The following is a 20,793-nucleotide window of genomic DNA, read 5'->3' as shown; positions in this document are numbered from 1 at the left end:
ACAGCCACACAGCAAATTGTGCAAAAGGCCAAGGCAGACATAAAGAGACACCCTTAAACTGCTCAACTAGCATGATCCAGAGCCTGTTTTTCCCTCATTTCAGGGCACTCCAGCCTGCACCTGACCTTGCTTTTCTCCTTTTCCTTCATTTCAGCTGAGCGCTGACAGCTCCTCCCTCTCATCCACAAACCTCTGCTATGCTAAGCCACGCAGGCAGAAGCCAGGCAGCTTCTTCCTGGCTGCAGAGAGAATCAGGAAGGCGAAGATGATGATGAACTATCAACCAGCTACGGTTTCTTACTGGAGCTGAAGGAGTTTATTTCACTTGTGTAAATTAAATCCCACTCAGGGCATTTTCCATTCCCAGAAATTGAGTTGTCCAGCACACATGACTTTTTTTTTTCTTTTACCTACTACAAAATGTGAATCTTTGCAGCAAATAGATTTATGTGTTTGTGTATGTGCATAAAAATGCTGCTCTGCAGTACTGCTTACAAAATCCCATAAGCATCTACAGCCAGTGCAACTACACCATTAAACATCACACCGATTATTAGCTTTTAGCTCTTCCTATAGTCTGCTGGTCCATTTCCAGAAGCTACCAGCCCTCTTCGTCTTGCTGATCAGAGCTGCAACCCATACAATGTACAGTATAGCATCTTCCACTTCTGTTAAGACCTACTTGCTAAGAACATGGTAACCACAGGGATTTATATGTCGAGTTTCTTTCTGGAACCAGGGCAGTGTTCTGCTCTTTCCTAGGGCCTAACACCTTCATATCCTACAACATTTTGGCTTGTGAGAATGGATTATTTCCTTGAAAGTAGGCACGGACTTACATACCCACCATAAGGGCCAAAGAAGCAGAGAGGGAGTGAAACTCTACTAAGCTGAGATCAGATGCAGGGATGTTGAGGGAACTGGCTCTGAAATAGCAAAAGGGGATGAAGCAGCAGAAAAATGCATTCCCTTGTATCATAAAAAATGAGGCAAGCTTTGTCATTCTTGTGGGGCTAGTGCTCTCTTGAGGTAGGTCTGGAAAATGAATCCCTTTGGATCTGGGATCACCCCTGGTGCCAGAAGCACACAACAGGGGTATGAGGCTGGAATTCAGAACTGTTTGAGTTGCAATTTCCTCTCCAGTTCTGAAACCCAGTTAACTTTCTGATACAGTTAACTTTGGGCTTCCAAAACCCTCTACTGTTTTAGGACATTTCAATCTGGCTGATGCTGTTTGCAAAGCTTTAAGCGACCACAAAAACAAACAGCCTCAAGGTTCAGACTCATAGCGCGAAGCTGAGAGCTTTGCTCCCCACCAGAGTAGGTCCTGGAGCAAAGACACAAACAGGATCGTGCCAAGTGTCAGTAGAACTGATACACCCTCCTCCAGGTCAGAAGTACACAACAGGGAAAGAGGAGAGGATCTGAAGGTGTCTGAAGCTGAAGACAACTGTACCAGAGGCCAGTGACCTCCAGACAGGTGTATGTTGTCCTGGGACCCAGCTGGACATAGTGGGTCATCAGAGCTGGGACCACAATGCTGAAAAGAATGATTTCCAGTGGTCCCACAGGTGCGTGTGACTCCATCTCATTTCCACAGGCTTCCAGACCAGCCACGTAATGCCCATTGCTGATAATAAAAGGGACAGTGCTGCCTGGAAAAAGGGCAAGGAAAAAAAATCCAAACAAGGGGACCCAGCCAGATAAATGCACTTGGTTTTCCTTGACTTGCATTTCACAGGGCTTCCTGAGACAGATGACTCCCTGGTTTTAATTTGGGCTTTGGAGATATCTCCCATGCTGGACACCACGGCTATGTCTACACTAGAGTACGGAGTGGTGCCAGGTGGTGCACATCACCACCGAGATGGCACCCAACGTGGGGCTCGAAGGGTTGAGATAACAATAGAATTGATTAAAACTCATACAACTAACACACTTACTCACTAGTCACCATGTTCAGTGTCCTGTTAATATTGGCTTGTATGATCGTATGTCATGCAACCCATGTCATGTTCTCCTTTCTCCTCTATATCTGATCCGAGAATGTGCTACAATCTGTGTTCATTGTTTTGAATTCGCTGTGCTGCCAAGCACTGACCTTGAGTTTAATCTGGCATTCAGGCTCTGCACTGTTATCATTTGGGTCTCATGGAAACTATCTTTTAGAGAATATTCAGAACTACACTGCCTTCCTTTCCTCATCTGGATGTCAGTTTATGAATAATATCAGGAATGGTACCTCCTCCTTCTTTCACAGTGGGCTAATTGCAACAGCTTTTGAGTATTTTGAATATCCATGTGTAACCAATATTGCTGTTTCTAATCCTGAATAACAGGTTTCCTCTTCTCTCTAAGATTAGTCGATAGTTTAGAAAGCTTACCCGGGAATCTGTCTCGAGACAGTCTTGTGGCAGGTGGCAAGGTGTGTGGGAGGATATAGGGTACCTGTCACAGGTGTTTCCTCCAATAGTTTTGAACTTCACCCCTGAACAAGTGCAAAATCCTAAAAACCTGATAGAATGCTTGAGAGTCGTATGCCCTGACCCTGATAATGCTGGGAGAATGACAGGTCAACTTTGCAAGGAACCGGGAAAGTGCAACAAGGACTTGAGCTAAGCTGGTGCTGGCGTCCAGACATCCAACTCCGCCTGCCCTTAGCAACCAGTTTAGCAGATGAAGACCAAATCATCAACAGTTCTTATGAACATTTTCCAAGAAAGACCTATGGAATGAAAAGATACACCTGCCTATTAATCTGTTAAAGGACAAGGAATAATGGTGATGAGCATACTTATATGCTAAAGTATGGGGGATCTGAGAGTGACACAAATGTTATGGAATAAGGTTGGAGGTTGTACTGGGTCTGTCTGGGATGTTAACTTTCCCTGCAGCAGCCCACACAGTGCCGTGCTCTGCACTTGTAGCTAGAACAGCAGTGTTATCACACCAGGGTTGTGTCTGCCGCTGAGCAGTGCTGGCACAGCATTGGGCCTCTCTCTAACCCTCCTAGGGGGTGGGCAAAGAGTGCGAAGTGAAACATCACCAGGGCAGCTGACCTAAACCAACCAAAGGGATATTCCATACCATATGATGTCACATTCAGCAATAAAAGGTGGAAAAAGAAAGAAGAAGGGAGGCTGGGCTCTCGTTGTGAAAAAGTCGGTTCTCCTCCTGAACACCGACTACATGCGTTGAGGCCCTGCTTCAAGGACGTGCTCAAGCATCGCTCATTTGTGGGAAGTAGAGAGTAATTTCTTTCCTCCACACTTCTACATAGCCTTTAGTTGCTTTTTCCCTTTTCCCCTCCATTTTCCCCTTTCCCTTTTTTTTTTCCTTTAGTTAAATTGTTTAGTTAATAATAACCTTTCCTTAATAATTATTATTTCTTTTCCCTTTAATTAAATTATCTCAACCCATGAGTTGTTCTTTCCTTTACTTCTTCCCCTCCTCATCTAAGGAGGGGAAGTGAGAGGGCGGTTGTTGTATCTAGCTGCCTAGCACAGTAAAGCCACCACACAGCAGCATCTGTGGAAGGTGTTGGCTTTGGCCAGCTAGCACACTCCCAAACCATTCTTCATTTCAGCAGCAACATTTTAAATAAATTTCTTGAAAAATCTGCAAGTAAGAAACAATTTGCTTGCTAACCCAGCACTCCACTGTTCCAGCCTGCAGGAAGAGTCTGAACCTCTGCCTACTGTTGGTGCCTAATTTCCATGATAACACAGAATAGAGCTTTCCTACACCCTACTCTAACCATAAACCATTTCTGACCTCCTCTTTACACATGCCTGCCCCACTCCTATCCCAGTATATTGAGACGATGGCTCTGGATCAATAACTAGGTTTCCACACACCAGTTATGCACACTTCTAGCCGTGTGGACAGAGAAGCTGAGCCCTGGGAGGAGGTCAGGCTGGACAGAGAGGACAGTGGGGCTCCAGAGCAGGTGGACAGGGAGGGAAGTAGTGTGCATGCACTATGAGATGTAATTAATTTGGAGGGCATATTTCAGTTTCCAGAGGCTTACACAAGCCCAAAGCATGGGGAGATTCGGACAAGACAGCACCAGGGAACTGGTGTTTCTGAGGCATCTAAAACTTGTCATCTAAGTATTTGCTCTGATTTTTGTAATGAACATGAGACTGTGCCAGAAACATACCACGAGAGGGAGACGGACAGCAGAGCTGGGCCCTTCAGCATTCCTGATAGCCATTAGCTAGAGAAAACACTGCCAGTTGTTGCGCAGAGGAATGTCAAATAACAGCTTTCTCTAGAGAATTTTTACAGGCCAAAATGAAGGGGCAGAAGCAGCCTGCACCAGCTTGGCTTTTGGTCTGCTCTATATAAACCCTGAACTATTTCCCTCAGCAAACAAGTGCGAGATTGTGACAGATCCCTTGCATGCTCTGTGGTGAAACAGATTTTTCCACTCTGCTTTTGCTCATAAAAATGAGATGATGAAAAGCAACGTGGCCACAGATGCTGATGGAAACAGACCTGCTGATATTGCTTGTCCAGGCACCCTGCCTCCAGGACATCTCAGCCCTTCCTGGCTGGAGGAGCTGCCTCCCAAATCAGCAAGCAGGATGAGCATCACCTCCTGGTGATGACCTGGGTGATGGGGTAGTGCACCCTCAGCAAATCTGGAGAAGACACCAAACTGGAGGGAGTGGTGGGTGCATCAGGGGGTGCCGCCCAGAAGGACCTCAGCAGGCTGGAGAAAGGGACACTCAGGAACCTATTGAGTTCATCAAGGAGAAGTGCAAAGGCCTTCATCTGGGGAGGAACAACCCCAGACACCAGGACATGCTGCTGGAAAACAGCTTGGCAGGAAAAACCTGGGGATCCTGGTGGGCAGCAAATTGAGCAGGAGCCAGCAGCGTACCCTTGCCACAAAGATGGCTCCCTGCCACAGGAGAGATGGGGACATACCAAGCAAATCCAGCAAAGGGCCATGAAGATGATTAAGGGATCAGAGCACCTGTTCTAGAAGGGAAGGCTGAGAGAGCTGGGACTGGTTTGCCTGGGAAGAGAAGGCTTGGGGTTCACATCTTATCAGTGTGTAGAGATGTCTCTAATGAAGGCAGAGCCAAGCCCTTCTTGGTGGTGCCCTACAACAGGAGGGCGGCTCCTGGGACTGCCGCGCACCCCAGTGAGGGATGATGAGGAGCTAACAAATACCACCTACATTTCACACGGCCACAGCCCAGCCTAGCAGGACTTTTAGCAACATGCATACGTGGATTTGCGTCACTTTAAAGCACCCATTGGACTGCAAGAGCCAGCGCAGCTCCCTGTGCACACCTAATCCACACCGTGCAACCAGAGCCAAAGAACACAGCCAAAAGCAGCAGTATAATGGCAACCTGCTAATGAGCGGTTTTCAGAACACCTCTTGGAGGCAACTGAACCTGGGGAGGGGTGTGGAGACAGAACGTGTGAAGCTGGATGAGGGCCACAAGGGTGTCTCCTGGCAGAGCTGACGAGCTCCAGCACTGCACCCAGCTAACACGGCCAACTCAGCTCCTGCCCAGTGGGGTGGCACAGTCGGGGATCGTTCAGGCATCCCTCCAAACAGCTCAGGTACCGCATCTGGTTGGGATCCAACCACCAAACCTTCTTCTGACAATGTCAGCTGAGCTTACGCCAAGAGGTATTTTCAGAGCTACCCTCCTGCAGAGCACAGCAGGCAAAAACAAAAATAAAACAAAAAAAGTCCAACATCAACCTGCCTCACTGGCATGAGATGAGTTACATCATGGATTCAGCGTTCCTAAATCACACAGGATTTAGGTGTGAGACACAAACCCCAGCTGCCATGTCCTCCTTGTCCACCAAGTGGTCTTCATGGCTACCTAAAACCAACAGGCAACTCAGTAGTCACCTGGAAGTGTCACCTGCATGCTCAGCTTGTACAGCATTACCTGATCACCTCACCCAGAGCTGGTGTCTCTCTCCCAGGTAGGTGGATGGCTCCATAGCAGGCACATGGCATGTCCTGGTCCTTTTGGACTCTGCCGTTTTAGTCTCCCCACCTTGCATCTCAAACCCCGAAAGACAGGAGCAGACCTCAGGAAGAGGTCAGAAAAGCCAAAGGCCAAAAGACAGGGGCAGCTCAGCCTGGGGTGGTGGTGGGCACCCAACTTGGCAGGGACTGAACTCCACCTGGGGCATTTGGCACCTGGGACAGTCCCTCCCCATAGCTGGCCCTCTACAATCCAGTAATCCCAACACGTGGAGCTCATCACTGCTCTGCCCCCAATTCTCGGTGCAGGCTGTGCCAGAGACCTCATTCCCATGTAGGTATCGGCAGACTGATCCTGTCAGCTATTAACCAGCTGTTTGATAAGCTGAACAAAGCCTCAGCCCAAGACAACCACCCCACACCTGCAATACTTTGGCTTCTTTGTGAATCTCCTCCAGTGTGTTGACCTCTTTAAAGTGCCAGAATTGGACATGGTGGCCTTGAACCTGGTCTTCTGGAGGACAAAAGTGGCTGCCAAGCCTGCAGATCCACCTCACTGCTCTGCAGGTGGAGGTAACACAGCCCGACAGCCATCCCTGCCTGCCCCCTGAGCTGCAGCCCTTTCACCAAGAGCAGACAAAATGCTGTGTTTAATGACACTGAGGCCAGGCCTGAAACAAGAGAAATGTGAAATTTAAAGCTCAATCCTACCAGCCTGTCCATAAGGCTCTCCCAGCTGAATTACCCCCTGAATCTCCCTCCTTTCGAGATGCATGGATTCATTCTACTAGAGAGAAAGCTGAGGCAGCCCAGGGAGTAATGAACAGTAAAGGGAAAAAACTTTACTGAAGTGGAGAGAAGCATCTTCCCCTGCAAAGAAATGTTTTCTTGCCTCATGTAAAATGTTCTGCTGGGTACAAAGTCGGTGGATGGCAGCATCTGGCTCTCACATCCACCGGTGCCTGGGAGATCAGACACACTTTTTCATGCAGCAGTGCTAAACTGACAGCCTGCTCTTAGGGAGGGAAAAGGCATAAAAAGGCATCCAGTCTCCTGTTAAAAACATCTCCATCAAAAGAGAGACACCCTGGGAATGAATGCAATGAGAATAACATCACTTCAGCTCTCGCAGCAGATGCTGTATTTCCACTGAGCTGGAAGCAAAGCCGTAAGGCTGGAGGGCTTTTTTGGTTCAATAGCAAACCACTGGCCCCTGCACTCAGGGGAAGTTGCAAGGGCACTTCTCTAAGCTGTCACTCTTCTAGGGTCTTAAAGTGAACTGAGCTGTGGTTGAAATTAGCCTAGCAGGTTCCTTAAGTTCACAAGCTTTTTCTCTGCCCTTTCTCCTATAACTCATCCTCCCAAGACTTCCCTCTCCAGCCTCCTCTCTGCCTTTCATGGCTATTTCACAGCCTTATAAACCTCTCAAATATGCCGCTTCTGATAGTCCAGATTCCTCCAGAGAGCCAGGGAGGCCAGGTTAAAAAAGAAAGATTGGAAAATAACAAAAACATGAATTTCTCAAAAAAAAAAAAAAAAAAAAAAAAAAAAAAAAGGTAAAAAGAATCATATATTAAACAATGGAGCCAGGTCCTTTGCTCCAGTGCATTAGCAGAATAGTGGCTCCAAAACCCACCCAGAAACAGCTGAACTCAACAGGCTGCAAATTGTTGTGGTGTCTGAAGCCTCCACAGAGGGGACATCTCAAGCAACGCTTCTGCTGTTGGGTTCCTTCTCCTCTGTAGAGCCAACAACGTTTTGGGAGGGATGGAGGGAGGGAGAGATGCTGAGTGGTCCTGAATGAGGAGATTAACAGCAGAGAGGACTGGATCAGGTAGGCTGAGAGTCCAATTTGAAGCCTGGAGTCCTTCTAAGTGATGAAGGAGGGGAAAGGACAGAGTTAAGGGAGATTTAGTTAAAAGAAAACATCAACGAAAGCCAAATCAAAACAACAACAACAACAAAAGCAGCAGGGAAGAGGACATTTGGAGAGGCTACTGGCAGGAGACCAAGGACAGAACAAGAGGAAAGGTGGAGAATTCAAGAGGGAACCTTCTTGACGTTTGTTTGAAGCTCACAAAGTGGGAGGAGAAACAAACTAATTAGTAATATCAGGACAGGAGCCATGCTAGCCTATATAAGCTGGTGGGGCATTTTCTTTTCCCCACTCTCTTAGCCCTGCTTTCCCTCTGTACCAGCCAGCAAAGCAACAGCTACCCCGAGCTCAGCCAAAAGGTAAGACTGTATTGCTCCTTCCTTTTATTGCATAGAAAAAGAAAAAAGAAAAAAAAAAAAGTGCCTTACTGACCAGCTTACCTAGATCTTTCTCCCCAAACCCCTGAACAAAGAGCTTTTAAGAAGTCCTCCTGAATCAGAGCAGCTAAGTCTCAAGAAGAAAGCAGAGGCTAGGGAATGTCACAGGAATTTCAATTATTGACAGCTTTCTAGCAGGCTGAGGATTTATTAGTACTTCCTAGCACGTTTGGCTGAAAACTTTGAGGGGGTAAAAAAAAAAAAAAAAAAAAAAAAAAAAAGTAACTCTTTAGCATCTCCTTTTCCTGCCTTTCCCTTCCACAAAATGAAAAATGCCCAGATAGCAATAATATGTAGTTAATGTGATAGTATCTCTGGATCTCTCTGTGCCAGAGAGACAGATCTCTGAAAATTGAATTGGGAATGCGCTTAATGAATATTTGAATCTGAGGGATGAGTTTCCTTTTGAACTATTGCTTTGAAATGTGTCTTCTGTGGGAAAACCTGAACTTTTTTCAGTGAGGGTCAAGTGCATTATAATCTCTCTGGTTCAGGGAGTGTGCCTGTGCAGTCATGTGTCCCTATACATAACACAACACTTACCCAGCTTTATTAAACCCCTGGTAACATTACTCAGGCTAGGCTGGAATCAGGGCTGCTGAGGATCTGGCCCTTTCCTCCTATTGTGCTCGGATGCAGGAATCCCTTTAAAAACATGCTGCACACAGAGCTGGCTGCCTGCACACTGCAAGGCACCAATTTGGTGAATGCAAGATACAATGACTGTAATTGTGCGGTAGCAGCTCCTTAGACACACAAATACCACTCAGCAATTTAAATCCCTTTGATTTACAAAGGAACTTGAATTTTGTCAGGGAGAGAGGAAAAGCACAGAAAGAGGAGAAAACAGCAGATAATTTTGCTGCATTTTCCGAGATAAAACCCAACGCCTAGCAACACAGGCACCAATTTGGAAATAACTATTACCTGTGAGTCCAAAAACAATTAAGCCAAATAAAAACCTCTGTCCCTTTTCCAGCTGCATGCACAGCACCACTATTACCACGCATAACACATAGTGACCGTGTCAGCAAGTGAATAGAAACCTGTTTGCAGGCCAGATGTTGCAGGAAGGCAGCACCAGCAAGGAGTCTGCTGTGCTGCAGTTTTAATGAGGCATTGCTGAGATGCCGCAGGTGTGGCGTGGCATGGAAGGAATACACACAAGGGGAAGAGAAATTGATTTAGGGAGACATGAAGTTGCATAACATCAGTGTTTTGCTACGGGACATTCATTAACTCTCAAATTATTAAAAATAAATAAATAAATGTTTCCTGGCCCTCTGATGACTTCATTTTCATGCAAAAGATTTTTTTTTCCTAATCTCAGGGGTTCACTTCATAGCCAATACAAAAGTACTTAGATGCTTTCAGCTGCAAAATTTGTACAGTGAGAATGGCAGTGAGACCTTTACCCAGCAGCACAAAGACCTCTAGGCAAGGTAGGGCAGCAAACATCTCAAGTCACTGGGGAGAAGCATAAATGCCCCAAATCCAGCTCTCACCCAGTGCAGTACACCATGGGAAAAGAGTTTTAGATAGTTACTCTGCACTTATAACAGAGCACAAATCAGTACTTGCTGTTACACACCAGCACCAGGAGCCCACACTGAATTTCCTACCAAATGCATGTCTGGAGCACCTCTCCCTCCGGAGCTCGTGAGAGCACACAGTGCACTTCATGCTGTGCATTTGAGAGCAGAACCTATGGTCTTAAGAATCTGGGATCAAAAACCATTTTCCCAGACTAATGAAAATAAGGCATGAAAAAAACAGCAATGAAAAGTCCTCCCCCCTGCAGAAGTTAAGCACTGTTCCAGCAGAACAGTCCTTTCACAGTTATTTCCATTTTCCTTCTTTGTGCACTAAGAAAAAAAGATCCCTGACTAGAAACCACATGTTAACTCCAATGGCAGGTCTTCAAAAGACCTGCTGCAGACTGGATTTCTTGCAATCCCCATCGGAACACACACTTTTAATCTGAAATTAAAATTCGGACATCACGGTCTTAAAATTCCTTGAACATCCCCACGATTCTGGGATGAGACACCTTTATCCTTTCTTAAAGAGCTGCTTTTGCCTACTCTATAAAAAAAGGTAACTCATTAACAGACCCTTAGTCAAGATACACAGGGCAGCAAGTGCTTCTTATAGTGACACAAGTAATTAAAGTGGCTCCAGAAATACTCTTCTACCTCAGCCGGTGCCAGTTTCCACGTGTTTCACTGATGATTTGTACTTTCTTTGGATGACTAAGTAGGAGTAGTGTAAGCACCTCATGCTCTGAGTTTCAGGACAGAAGGGAGTTCCCAGGGAAGGACAGGCATACCTGTGCACACTTCCTAATTTGTGACCATCTTGCCATTAATTGTGTGAAGGGAAAATGCAAATCATCCAGGAGGGGTGGGCAAAACAAGCTGATGCAGCAGGAGGCAGCCAGCACGCTGTGCCGGGGGTGTGAGTCAGGATAGCAGTGAGGCCAATGGGCCTGGATCTGGAACTTTATGCTGTCACAAAGACCCCACCCATCAACCAGTGTGCTAGTGATTACATATCGAGCTGCTCTGCAGGTGATGGTGGGGTTTCATAGTGATTTTCTTCCACTGTAGCATATATTATGTGACAGGGAAGATGAATCAATGTTCATGTTATCCCTCCAATAGCCCACTCTTGAGAGACACATCACTTGGTAGACAGGGACAAAATGACATGATTTTGACCAAGAGATGCCCGTGATCACCCGCAGAGCATTCCAGTTGTAAATATTCTGGAAGAACAAATACACAGGGCTTGCACACAGCCTTCATCAAGGGTACAGATCAGGCCAGGATGGTGGGAGTGACTCACCTGGCCTTTTTGCCACTCAGCGCATTGAGCTGAATTCATTTCTGCCCATGAAAACCCAGAGCGAAGGAGTCCCCAGGCTCAGATTTGCACCACGCAGTGCTGCCTTATACTGTATCCACACCAGCTGCTCAGCCCACGTCAATGCCAAATAGTCTCGATAACAGATAGAAGGCTTTGCTTCTCAGAGGGGCTCAAAGCACGCAATTATTATATATCCAAGGGTAAAAATTCCTTTGCATAAGAAAGGAATGAAGCTCTACTCAGACACTCACTGCAGGAGAAGTCCTTTTCATTCCCATTCATTCTGGCCCTGACACAGTAAAGCATTGAATTCATGTAGCTCCTCTGGGAAGTTAAACAGGCATTTAAGTGCATTCCTATGGGGTATGTGTTTTGATGAACTAGGGTCTGCAACACAACCCCCTTTTCCACTGTGTGAACAGAGCAGACAGTGGCTCCAACACTTCTTGTGCACACACATTATGTCCCAGAACATCTCCAGACTACTGTGGTGCAAAAAACCTCCTTGCTCAGCATGCAGAGAAGCATTTCAGGAATGCTAGCACTGGACACACAGCAGCTCTCTACAAATGCAATTGTAACAGCCTTGCTTTTAGGAATTAGCTACAGAGAAAGCCAAAATTCCACAAAGAGAAAGACTCTTTAAATTGAAAATGTAACTGCACTTTCACCAAATGAAGAGCATTTATCTTGGCTAGAAATTTTGATTTAACTGAAAGTGCATCCAATTCACTTATTCCATTATTTCAGAATAAAATATGAGAAAAGTGAAGGTTAATGAATCAAGGTAATGAATTATAACTGAGCTGGGAAAAAGCCCTCCAGCACCAAGACACTGTCCCTAACAATGCTCTCATCCTTTTCTTCTCTTTCTCCTCTAGCTAAGCTCCTTGCCTTTGTGCCCTGTCCCAGTGCAGATTCCACACTCTTCTACATACTGGTCCTGCCTTCAGCCACTTTCACACATCCTTGCATGAGCTGGGCCTTCCCAGAAGACATAAAATGCTTATTTTTATGTATTAGTTCTGCAAATATTTACTAGTTGGTGAAATGTCGCTATCAGCCCTCCAGCATCACACAGCAAGGGACTGGCCGGGGTGCACCCATTCCCACAGCCAGACTCCGAGCTGCTTCACCACACACCGAGGTCTGCAGGGTAATGCCCAGGGGAGAGGCTGTCTCAGCCTAACTACTCAGCACCTTCACTTCTGAGGTGTGAATTCTCTTCCCCAGCTGCCAGGAAGTCACAAGCGAGTCGAGGACTAACTGCAAGACTTACGTGCTGGTATCATCTTATTTAGGCTACTAACCCACAGCCTAAATGCTTTACTTCTTGCACAAGCTGTTACTCACTGGGGAGAACCAAAACAGCTCTGGTTCTCTATTCATTCAACAGCAGTACCTCGTCTTGTGTTTTCTTTGTCTTGATAACTACCCAGATTTAGTCCTACTCTTCAGAAAACTGAGTACACTCCAGGGAAAGGTTTTACCGTTTTTAATTTGCTGCCTTCATATTGAGAAATGGCACTTAAACAAATAACAAGCCAGCCACAAGTCTTTTTTAAAAAAACAAAACACAACAATGTTTTCAGTTAGATGCAAGTTTCTGATCCACGTACCTGAATGAAGCTGTCTAGAGCTGTAAGATGTGCCACAGTGCATTGCAGCAGCTCCTGATCTGAAAGACACCTCCCATATGGCACCCCATACCTGCCAGCCCCATGAGGATGCCCCAAACTCCTCATCTAGGCCAAAGCACCTCTATACAGTGCTCTCCTACCTTATCTAGGGCTTGATACAATGTGTACTAAATTTAATAAGTCTTTTCATTACTCCCTGAGGGTTTCTTATTGCAGGCTGTGCTCACCTATCTTGTCTTATGTTGATGAAGAAAGATTGGTGCAGACTACCTAGCACGTTATGGGGCAGAGAGAAAGCAGATCAGAGAGCAAGCACTCTCAGCATGGTCTCTAATTTCTTAAATCAATGCCGGGTACTTCTGAAGACAGAGCAGCTAAAAGTAAAATTCAGTGGAGCAGAAAACGATGCATGTAAGCCTATGCATAACCGAGTAAGGCTCCGTGAACAACCCATAAGCTGAGCCCATACCCATGAGAAAGGTTGAACTGATCACCATCGTGCCCATATAGAGGCGTAAACCTACACCCCGTAAACCTAACGTTAGGGACCCATTGTCGATGGCTGATGGAAAAGTTCAGACTGGAAGTACAGGTTAAGCAGCAAGGAAAATGTAATCAATCACTGAAGCAGCTTCTCAGGTGTGGGAAAATCTCTGACCAAGCTGAATTTTGAGGTGTGCTTCTACTTTTGTGAAGCCAGTGTCTGGTAATGCCACCCTGCTCTTGAATTCAGCCCTTACATCAAGAACTGCTTGATTTCTGGAAAATGTGATACAGCTGATCACTGTGTTAAAACCAGGTGAACCACCACTATGACACAAGGCTCGGGTGTTCCTCCTGGTGTTCAAATCTACTGCTGCATGAACATCTGGAAGGACAGCACAGGGCCCCAAGAGAGCACGAAGAGAGGATGTGCTCATGGAGACACAAGAATCAGGCTTTAACACTAAGGATTTTCCTCTTTCAGGCTCCAGCATAACAGGCAATGAGCAATAATATGTGGTAGGGAGAATAAGCAGGGATGAGTAAGAGGCATTGTAATGAGTGTGTTTGTTTTTTCTTGAATTCCACCACAGGGTCAAAACCTCACCATGGAAAACAGTGTTGATGTCAAGATAGAAAATAACGGGGAAAGAAAACCAAGAAAACAAAGTCCCTTGAGCAAAGGTGGGAAGAGAATCTGCAGAGCTGTTGGGTACATCACAGGAGACATGAAGGAATTTGGAGCCTGGCTAAGAGGTAAAGCTGCTTCGCCATAATTAATAAGGGGATTCCAAAGAAGAATTATACCAGAGGAGTAATAACTAACTTCTCAGTAATGGGATTCAAGTTGGAGTAGAACAGAAACAACATCTGCCTTGATTTATGTCTTTTTAGTGAGTAAAGTTCAGCTTTTTTGCAGAGCCACATACTGCTTAAATCCTGAGGATGGCTGAGGTGACATTTACCTCCCAACACACCATGTACAAACTGAATTTAGTCCCACAGAACGTAGCCTGGGATGGTTATTCCGTGCTCTGCCATTCCTCGTAATGTTCCCTCCCCTATCAGCTGAGCAGTTTCTGTCAAGCCTAATGCCACTGTGAAGCTAAATTACACACAGGTAAGTGTGTTTGGTCCCCATAATAAATCAACAACAGGATACACACACAATTTGCCATCTGAGGCACAGACGTCATAAATTAGCCAGTTCATATGAAGCTGGTCTGGGGTGCTTTACAACAGGGGACTCTGGCAACCACACTGTTCATCTCAGCTTTCCAGCTGCAAGACTTCAATATAGGCCATAATAAATCCCAGTCGGGTTTTACAGTCTTGTTGATTCATTGCTTCAGTCATGCTGCCAAGTTCCACTGCCAAAATTGTTTTTGAGTTTAAAAAAAAAAAAAAATACTATCCCAAATCAGTCGCATCTGTGCATTTTTAGTTATACTTATTGCTTACTTTGATCTCTTCCAGACAAGCCTATTGTGATCCAATTTATCGACTGGGTGCTGCGTGGGATATCCCAGGTGATGTTTGTCAATAATCCCCTCAGTGGGCTTGTTGTAGTAGCTGGCTTCCTGGTACAGAACCCCTGGTGGACACTCACAGGCTGTTTAGGTACAGTGGTCTCAACATTAACAGCACTTATTCTGGGCCAGGACAGGTAAGTCCATCCTTTGCCCCTTCAAAATAAAACTGCCATATGTTAAATAAGCAGCAGTGATGAAAAGCATGAATTTGGCCCTAGCTAGAGCTGTTAGGGCCAGACAGGTCTTCCCACCAGCACCAGCTGCATCTGGTCCGTAGGGACACTGAACATAACCCCACCACTAAACATATGCCCTGTTCCTGGAGGGAAACAAGGTCAGATTGGATGCAGCCCTGGGCAACATGAACTAGGGGATGGCATTCCTGCCTATGACGGGGGGTTGGAAATGGGTGACCTTTAAGGTCCCTTGCAACCCAAGCCATTCTGTGATAACTGCAGAAAAAGTAGTTGGTTCTGAGGGGACACGGGACTCTAGCCAGTGTGAAACTGGAGGTCGGTCAGTGCAAGACTTGGTAGGTCATCATCACACAAAGTCACATCTGCATGGGGAGGGAGGGAGGAGATGATGCATGCAAGGCACTTGCAGGGGAGAAGATTTCAAGACAGTTGTTTTCTTCCCACAGAGCAGCCATAGCAGCAGGTCTGCATGGCTACAACGGAGTCTTGGTGGGACTGCTCATGGCAGTCTTCTCTGCTAAGGGAGACTATCACTGGTGGCTTCTACTGCCAGTAGCACTGGTATCCATGATGTGGTAAGCGAGACATCTCTACTGCTTCTTACTCCAATCCCAGTGTTTCCTCACTGAGACTGAGCCACTGTATTTTTCTGTGCTATACAGACTACAATAAAAAAGAAACATAACTGGCATATCCATGCTTCTAAATCTGGATAATTATTTGCACTTTTAAACTTGAACGTAATCCCAAAACAAATAAAACACTCACATAATCACACAAACAAACCAAATGGATAAAAGGAAAATTGATGGTTGATCATGTGTAATTCAATGCCCTTAATGTTAGCCATATTGCTGTGACGCATTAATTCATGTTTTTCTCAAGAGAAACATTCCCTGCCATCATCAACCACAAGCATTTCATCTATTTAAGCCACCATATAAAAGTGTCACGAAAATTTACCTCTCTGGGCACAAAAGCTGCTCAGTGATCTCAAGACATGATGGTTGATGCTAATGAAAACAAACAAGCAATAATACTTTACTCATACAACACCGTAATCTGCTAGGTATTTGGACACTTGAAATTTTTGAATGCTGGTCTTTGGTCCCCTAATATCTAGTTGGAGATTGCTAGACCATGCATATCATCTGTCTGTCTGAAGTCCATGTACTGATATATTCATTTTAATAATCATTCCTTTGATGTCAGCCTTTACTTCTGATGATCCATAAGCTTGAACAAGGACACGCAGCCTTCCTTCCAGGTCACTTAGACCTGGCACTGGTGTCCTATATTCAGTCACTAAGTACTAATAAGTCACTGAGATAGGCATGGGAATAACTCCATCTCTGGATCCTCCACACTTTGGACCCCTTAGGGTCACCAAATTCACTATGTATCATATGGAATAAGTCAGCAAGAATCAGTATAGTGCTAACTGGTGTGTGGAGGGCAGGGAGTTTGCTGAGCTCCTAGTGAGACCATTCTGTTCTTCTTTCAGCCCTGTTTTCACCAGCGCTTTAGGCTCAGTCTTCTGTAAGTGGGATCTGCCTGTTTTCACCTTGCCTTTCAACTTGGCCTTGACCCTCTATCTGGCTGCATCAGGACCCTATAACCTCTTCTTCCCTACAACCATCATTCAGCCTGCAACAGCAACACCAAACATCACCTGGACAGAAGCTGAAATGTCAATGGTAGAATTGCATTTATAAAACATTGCATTTATAAAACAGCTATTATCCAATCTATAAGGGTTTATTCCAGGTATTTATATTTTGGATTGCTTGAAAATGAGAATTGTTTTGGTATCTTTTGTTTACAGCTGTATCTAAATGTATATATTACCAACTTCAAAAAGCCTCTGCAGCCTAATTTTCCATTGCGGTGGGTATATTGCTCACCACTCCATAGCTAAGGCCACGCTGAGGCTACCAGTTGACTCATAGGTTATTTGAAATTTTCCACACAAAAAGGGTTTTTAAAAATGCATCAAAGCACAGTCTTTCAGATAAGGAATGAGCAAGCAGGTATTATCACGACAAAATTGTTATAAACTTGGGTGCAGGCATATGTTCACATACTTTCAGTTAATATTCAGGTGGGACCTTTCCAAAGAAACACTTTATTCTCCTGTGTAGCACAGTAAGTGGCACAGACACTACAGTAAGCGCTTTCCCCTAAGGCTCGGTGGACTATTTTAAAGGGTTCCCAGGTGTGATTAAGGAAGTTAACTGACACTGAATAGCAATCCACTCTGGTAGCATTTCCAAAAGAACCTTTACCATGACACAAAGTTTTATGGGGACCAAAAATGAACAGTTCCATATGGGTGGGACAGAATATTTTGGGGAAAAGTATCTCAAAACCATCTCTATAGCTGCAATAAAATTGGGCTCTTCTGACCTGTCTAAGGGGAGGGCACAGCCCTCTGGTATGGACCGCTCTAGTCCATCAGTTTCCTCCCATCCAAGCCACTATTTTTACAAAACCTCCTGAAACAAGCACAACTTCTATAACTCAGTCAAATTAGGTTGAAAGCAGCCAACAAAACTAGGTTTAAAACAAAATGAAACACCAAAGTGGATAACAAATTGCCTTTTTTTTTTTTTTCCTCCCCATTCACACAGCTACTGCAATCCATTCCAGTCGGGGTGGGTCAGGTTTATGGCTGCGATAACCCCTGGACTGGGGGAATTTTCCTGCTTGCTGTATTTATCTCATCTCCACTCATCTGTCTGCACGCGGCAATTGGATCAGCAGTGGGGATGCTGGCAGGTAAGGATTTGATTTGTGTCACAGCTTTCTACAGAGAATAAAGGAGGAAGTGGAGGGACTCGAACATTTACAGTCACAAATCTGTTTTCCATTGGAGAATGGCTGCTTGAAAAAAAATACCCACTTCTGTTTTAAGAATTCTTTTGATTGACTTCCGCATTCTCTTACCTTATTTTATGACAGCGGAAACCTTCAGAGGAAAGTAATGCATTTTTGGCTGAAATGAATTTCTATCCTGAAATACTTAATTTCTGGATATATTCGGATGCTTTTAGGAGCAGCTTAATAAAAGCCATTGCCACGAGTCTGAACGTGCAGGCCTCAGGGACGTATTCAGAGTTCAAATGTACACTTGCTCACTCATATGTCTTCTGGTGAAACGGTGAGGCCAAACTCAGCTCAGCAGCACCAGGGAAAGTCTGCAGTGATTGCATTAGACTGAAAAGCTTTATTCCTAGACCATGGCAACATGACCACAAGCAGGAACTCAGCGTACACATGCAGGCTTCAGCCCTCAAAAACTTGGGTTTGTGCCATTTCTCAGCTGCTTTTATCTCTTGGGCCAAGGAATGACACATCTTTGACTTATTTTGCAGCGCTGAGCTTAGCAACACCTTTTAGCAAAATCTACTCTGGCTTGTGGAGCTACAACAGCTCTCTCTCCTGTATCGCCATCGGAGGCATGTTCTACGCGTTCACCTGGCAGACACATTTGCTGGCAATTGCCTGTGGTACGTACCCTATGGATTTTCCCTGCTGCCGTACTTCCCTTTGAAACGAGATAAGATGTGTTGCTGCTAGAGGTGGGCTGAAGCCAGATGGCCAACTCTAGGCAGGCAGATGGACTCGGGTGAGACTGACGAAGGACTGAGGCAGATGTTGGAGCTATTGCTCTAACGCACCCTGACAAAATAAAAGCAGTGACTTGACTTCCAGCCAAGAGCTGTGCTCAAAACAAAAGAAGCGACCAGTGGATTAACTAACATATTTGAAATCAGGTACTTAGCTTTGAAATTAATTGTGTACATTAAGAAAACTGGAGCTCAAGATGAATCAGAACCTGGAAATAGAAAATACAGCTTCCCCAGCCTGTGGAAATGGATACCAGAGGCATGAGCTAAGCAATGCAGAATGATTGAAGAATTATTTATAAGGCAATTCCATATGAAATTTCAATATCACAGGGAGCTGGGAGTGAAACTATTGCTCATTCAGTGTGCATATAAAAAAGATTTAGCTTTGTATCTCATTGACCCCCCTTCTAGCCCTAGAGGCAGGAGAGATGGAAGGGTTATTTTCCTGTTTAACTCCATCCATCAACCTACTTACTTTCCATACATGTTTCAAGAGCCTATATTTCTATAGTCACACTTTTTACCACTCAATCTTTTTTGTTTTGCCCTTTCCATGGGCTCCAGGTGTTGGAGGGTACACTGTGCAAAGGACAGATCTTTAAGAGGGGCCTGACCAGGCATTGTCACAAGTGGTGCCTGACCTACCCAAGGCTGTGTGAGAGATGTTTCTCCTCCATGCTGAGAGCAACAGAACTCACCAAGAATTATCTTTCTTTTCCACAGCACTCTTCAGTGCCTATCTGGGAGCAACAATGACAAACATGTTGTCTGTGGTAAGTAGTTTATTAGCTAAAGGCTTGTTTCACTGAACACGCTTTGAGGCAAAACATTGAGACTCAGAGCACAACTCAGCCAAAGGCAGGGCAGAGCTGGGTGAGGGAACGCAATCTGCCCAGGGGGTGGTGTGGTTACCACTGAAACATGGCACTTGCAGTCATTACTTACTACTCCTTATCCTATGAGCCTGCACAAACTTCCATAGATCTACCCTCAACAGCTCTGAAATAATTACATGGCTATACTTTCTGCCTGAAGTGATTGAGAAAAGATCCCTCCACATGGGAAACAAAGCCTCAAATTTGGTTTAATTCCTTTGCTGAAGTGTTAAAAGGCAGTCAGAGCAACAGCCCAGGGTAAAGATAAATGTTTTTGTATCCACTCCCACCTCAGCTCCATCCAAAATCTCTGCAGATGCACAAACAGGAGGCATCCTTCTCGCCAGAGCCAGTAGACATTACAGGTTAATGCATAATGTCAAGATCCCAAATGCTGCTTCTCCAGGGAGATCCTCTTTGCAAAACCAAGTCCAGACTTCCTTGAGAAAGCTTATTTATTCCAAGCTGCCTGGTTCTGAGTCTTTTTTTTTTTCAGGACTGCTGATGGGCCAAACAAAAGACAAATATATAGTAAATATGGGTTTTGGTTTTAATTTTCAGTTTGGGGTGCCATCAGGAACCTGGTCTTTCTGCTTATCTGCACTGACCTTCCTGTTAATAACCACAAACCACTCTGCCATCTACAAGCTACCACTCTCCAAAGTCACCTATCCAGAAGCTAACCGAGCATATTACCTGAGGGTGAAGAAACATCAGATGTCTTGCTGTGATGTATAAAGACCCAAGAAGAGAGATACTTCGCAGATTGTAAGGCAAGAGCACAAGGTATTCCCCCTATAAAGTCAAAAGACCAGAAAAACCCACCACCTTTGAATGAAAAGACTTTTTGCATCGCAATCTTTTGTTCTATCCTGATTAGATAGGGCTGTGCTGTGTTGGAGGGACCTTTCCCAAGGCTAATCTGTAGTGATTTAAAAGCACATATGCCTGGAAAGATGCTTGAATTTTAAACAGCGGGGAAATGACTTAGTAGTCAAAAAGAAAAATCTGTTTGTGAAATACAAGTTACAGCAATCAAACATAAAGCAATAAAGAGCAGAGCATCTCTCAGCATCTGATGGGACTCCTAATCAATGGCTAAACCCAGCTTACCACAGCAATAGGATGCATCTTAGGGAGCTTCATAGTAGCGGAGAACTGGAATAAAGAGTACAGTTTGCTAAGTAGAAAATAGGTGATGAAGAAATGTGCCTGGAGGATCTCGAGCGTGGTGGAGAAATATGTGAATTAACAATCATCACATGCAGAATGGACACAGATGAAG

At 45.0% G+C, this 20,793-nt stretch overlaps 1 protein-coding gene across 1 annotated transcript in view; it reads left to right on the top strand.

Annotated features, from left to right (window-relative positions):
- Positions 1–20,582, top strand: part of LOC311426609 (urea transporter 2-like) — a 34,669-nt gene extending 14,087 nt beyond the window's left edge. The window contains exons 7-17 of the mRNA XM_084503076.1: positions 6,446–6,541; positions 7,416–7,447; positions 8,084–8,203; positions 13,866–14,028; positions 14,749–14,938; positions 15,448–15,576; positions 16,506–16,698; positions 17,632–17,779; positions 18,376–18,510; positions 19,357–19,406; positions 20,070–20,582. Coding sequence (XP_084359202.1) covers positions 6,446–6,541; positions 7,416–7,447; positions 8,084–8,203; positions 13,866–14,028; positions 14,749–14,938; positions 15,448–15,576; positions 16,506–16,698; positions 17,632–17,779; positions 18,376–18,510; positions 19,357–19,406; positions 20,070–20,246 — 1,433 coding nt within the window. The 3' untranslated portion in view covers positions 20,247–20,582. The remainder of the gene's footprint in view (positions 1–6,445; positions 6,542–7,415; positions 7,448–8,083; positions 8,204–13,865; positions 14,029–14,748; positions 14,939–15,447; positions 15,577–16,505; positions 16,699–17,631; positions 17,780–18,375; positions 18,511–19,356; positions 19,407–20,069) is intronic.
- The last annotated feature ends 211 nt before the right edge of the window (positions 20,583–20,793 follow it).

This window comes from Aythya ferina (assembly GCF_964211825.1).
Source record: "Aythya ferina genome assembly, chromosome: Z".
Taxonomy (NCBI): Eukaryota; Metazoa; Chordata; class Aves; order Anseriformes; family Anatidae; genus Aythya; species Aythya ferina.
Note: the sequence above shows the minus strand (reverse complement) of the source record. Positions and strands in the feature narration are given on the sequence as shown.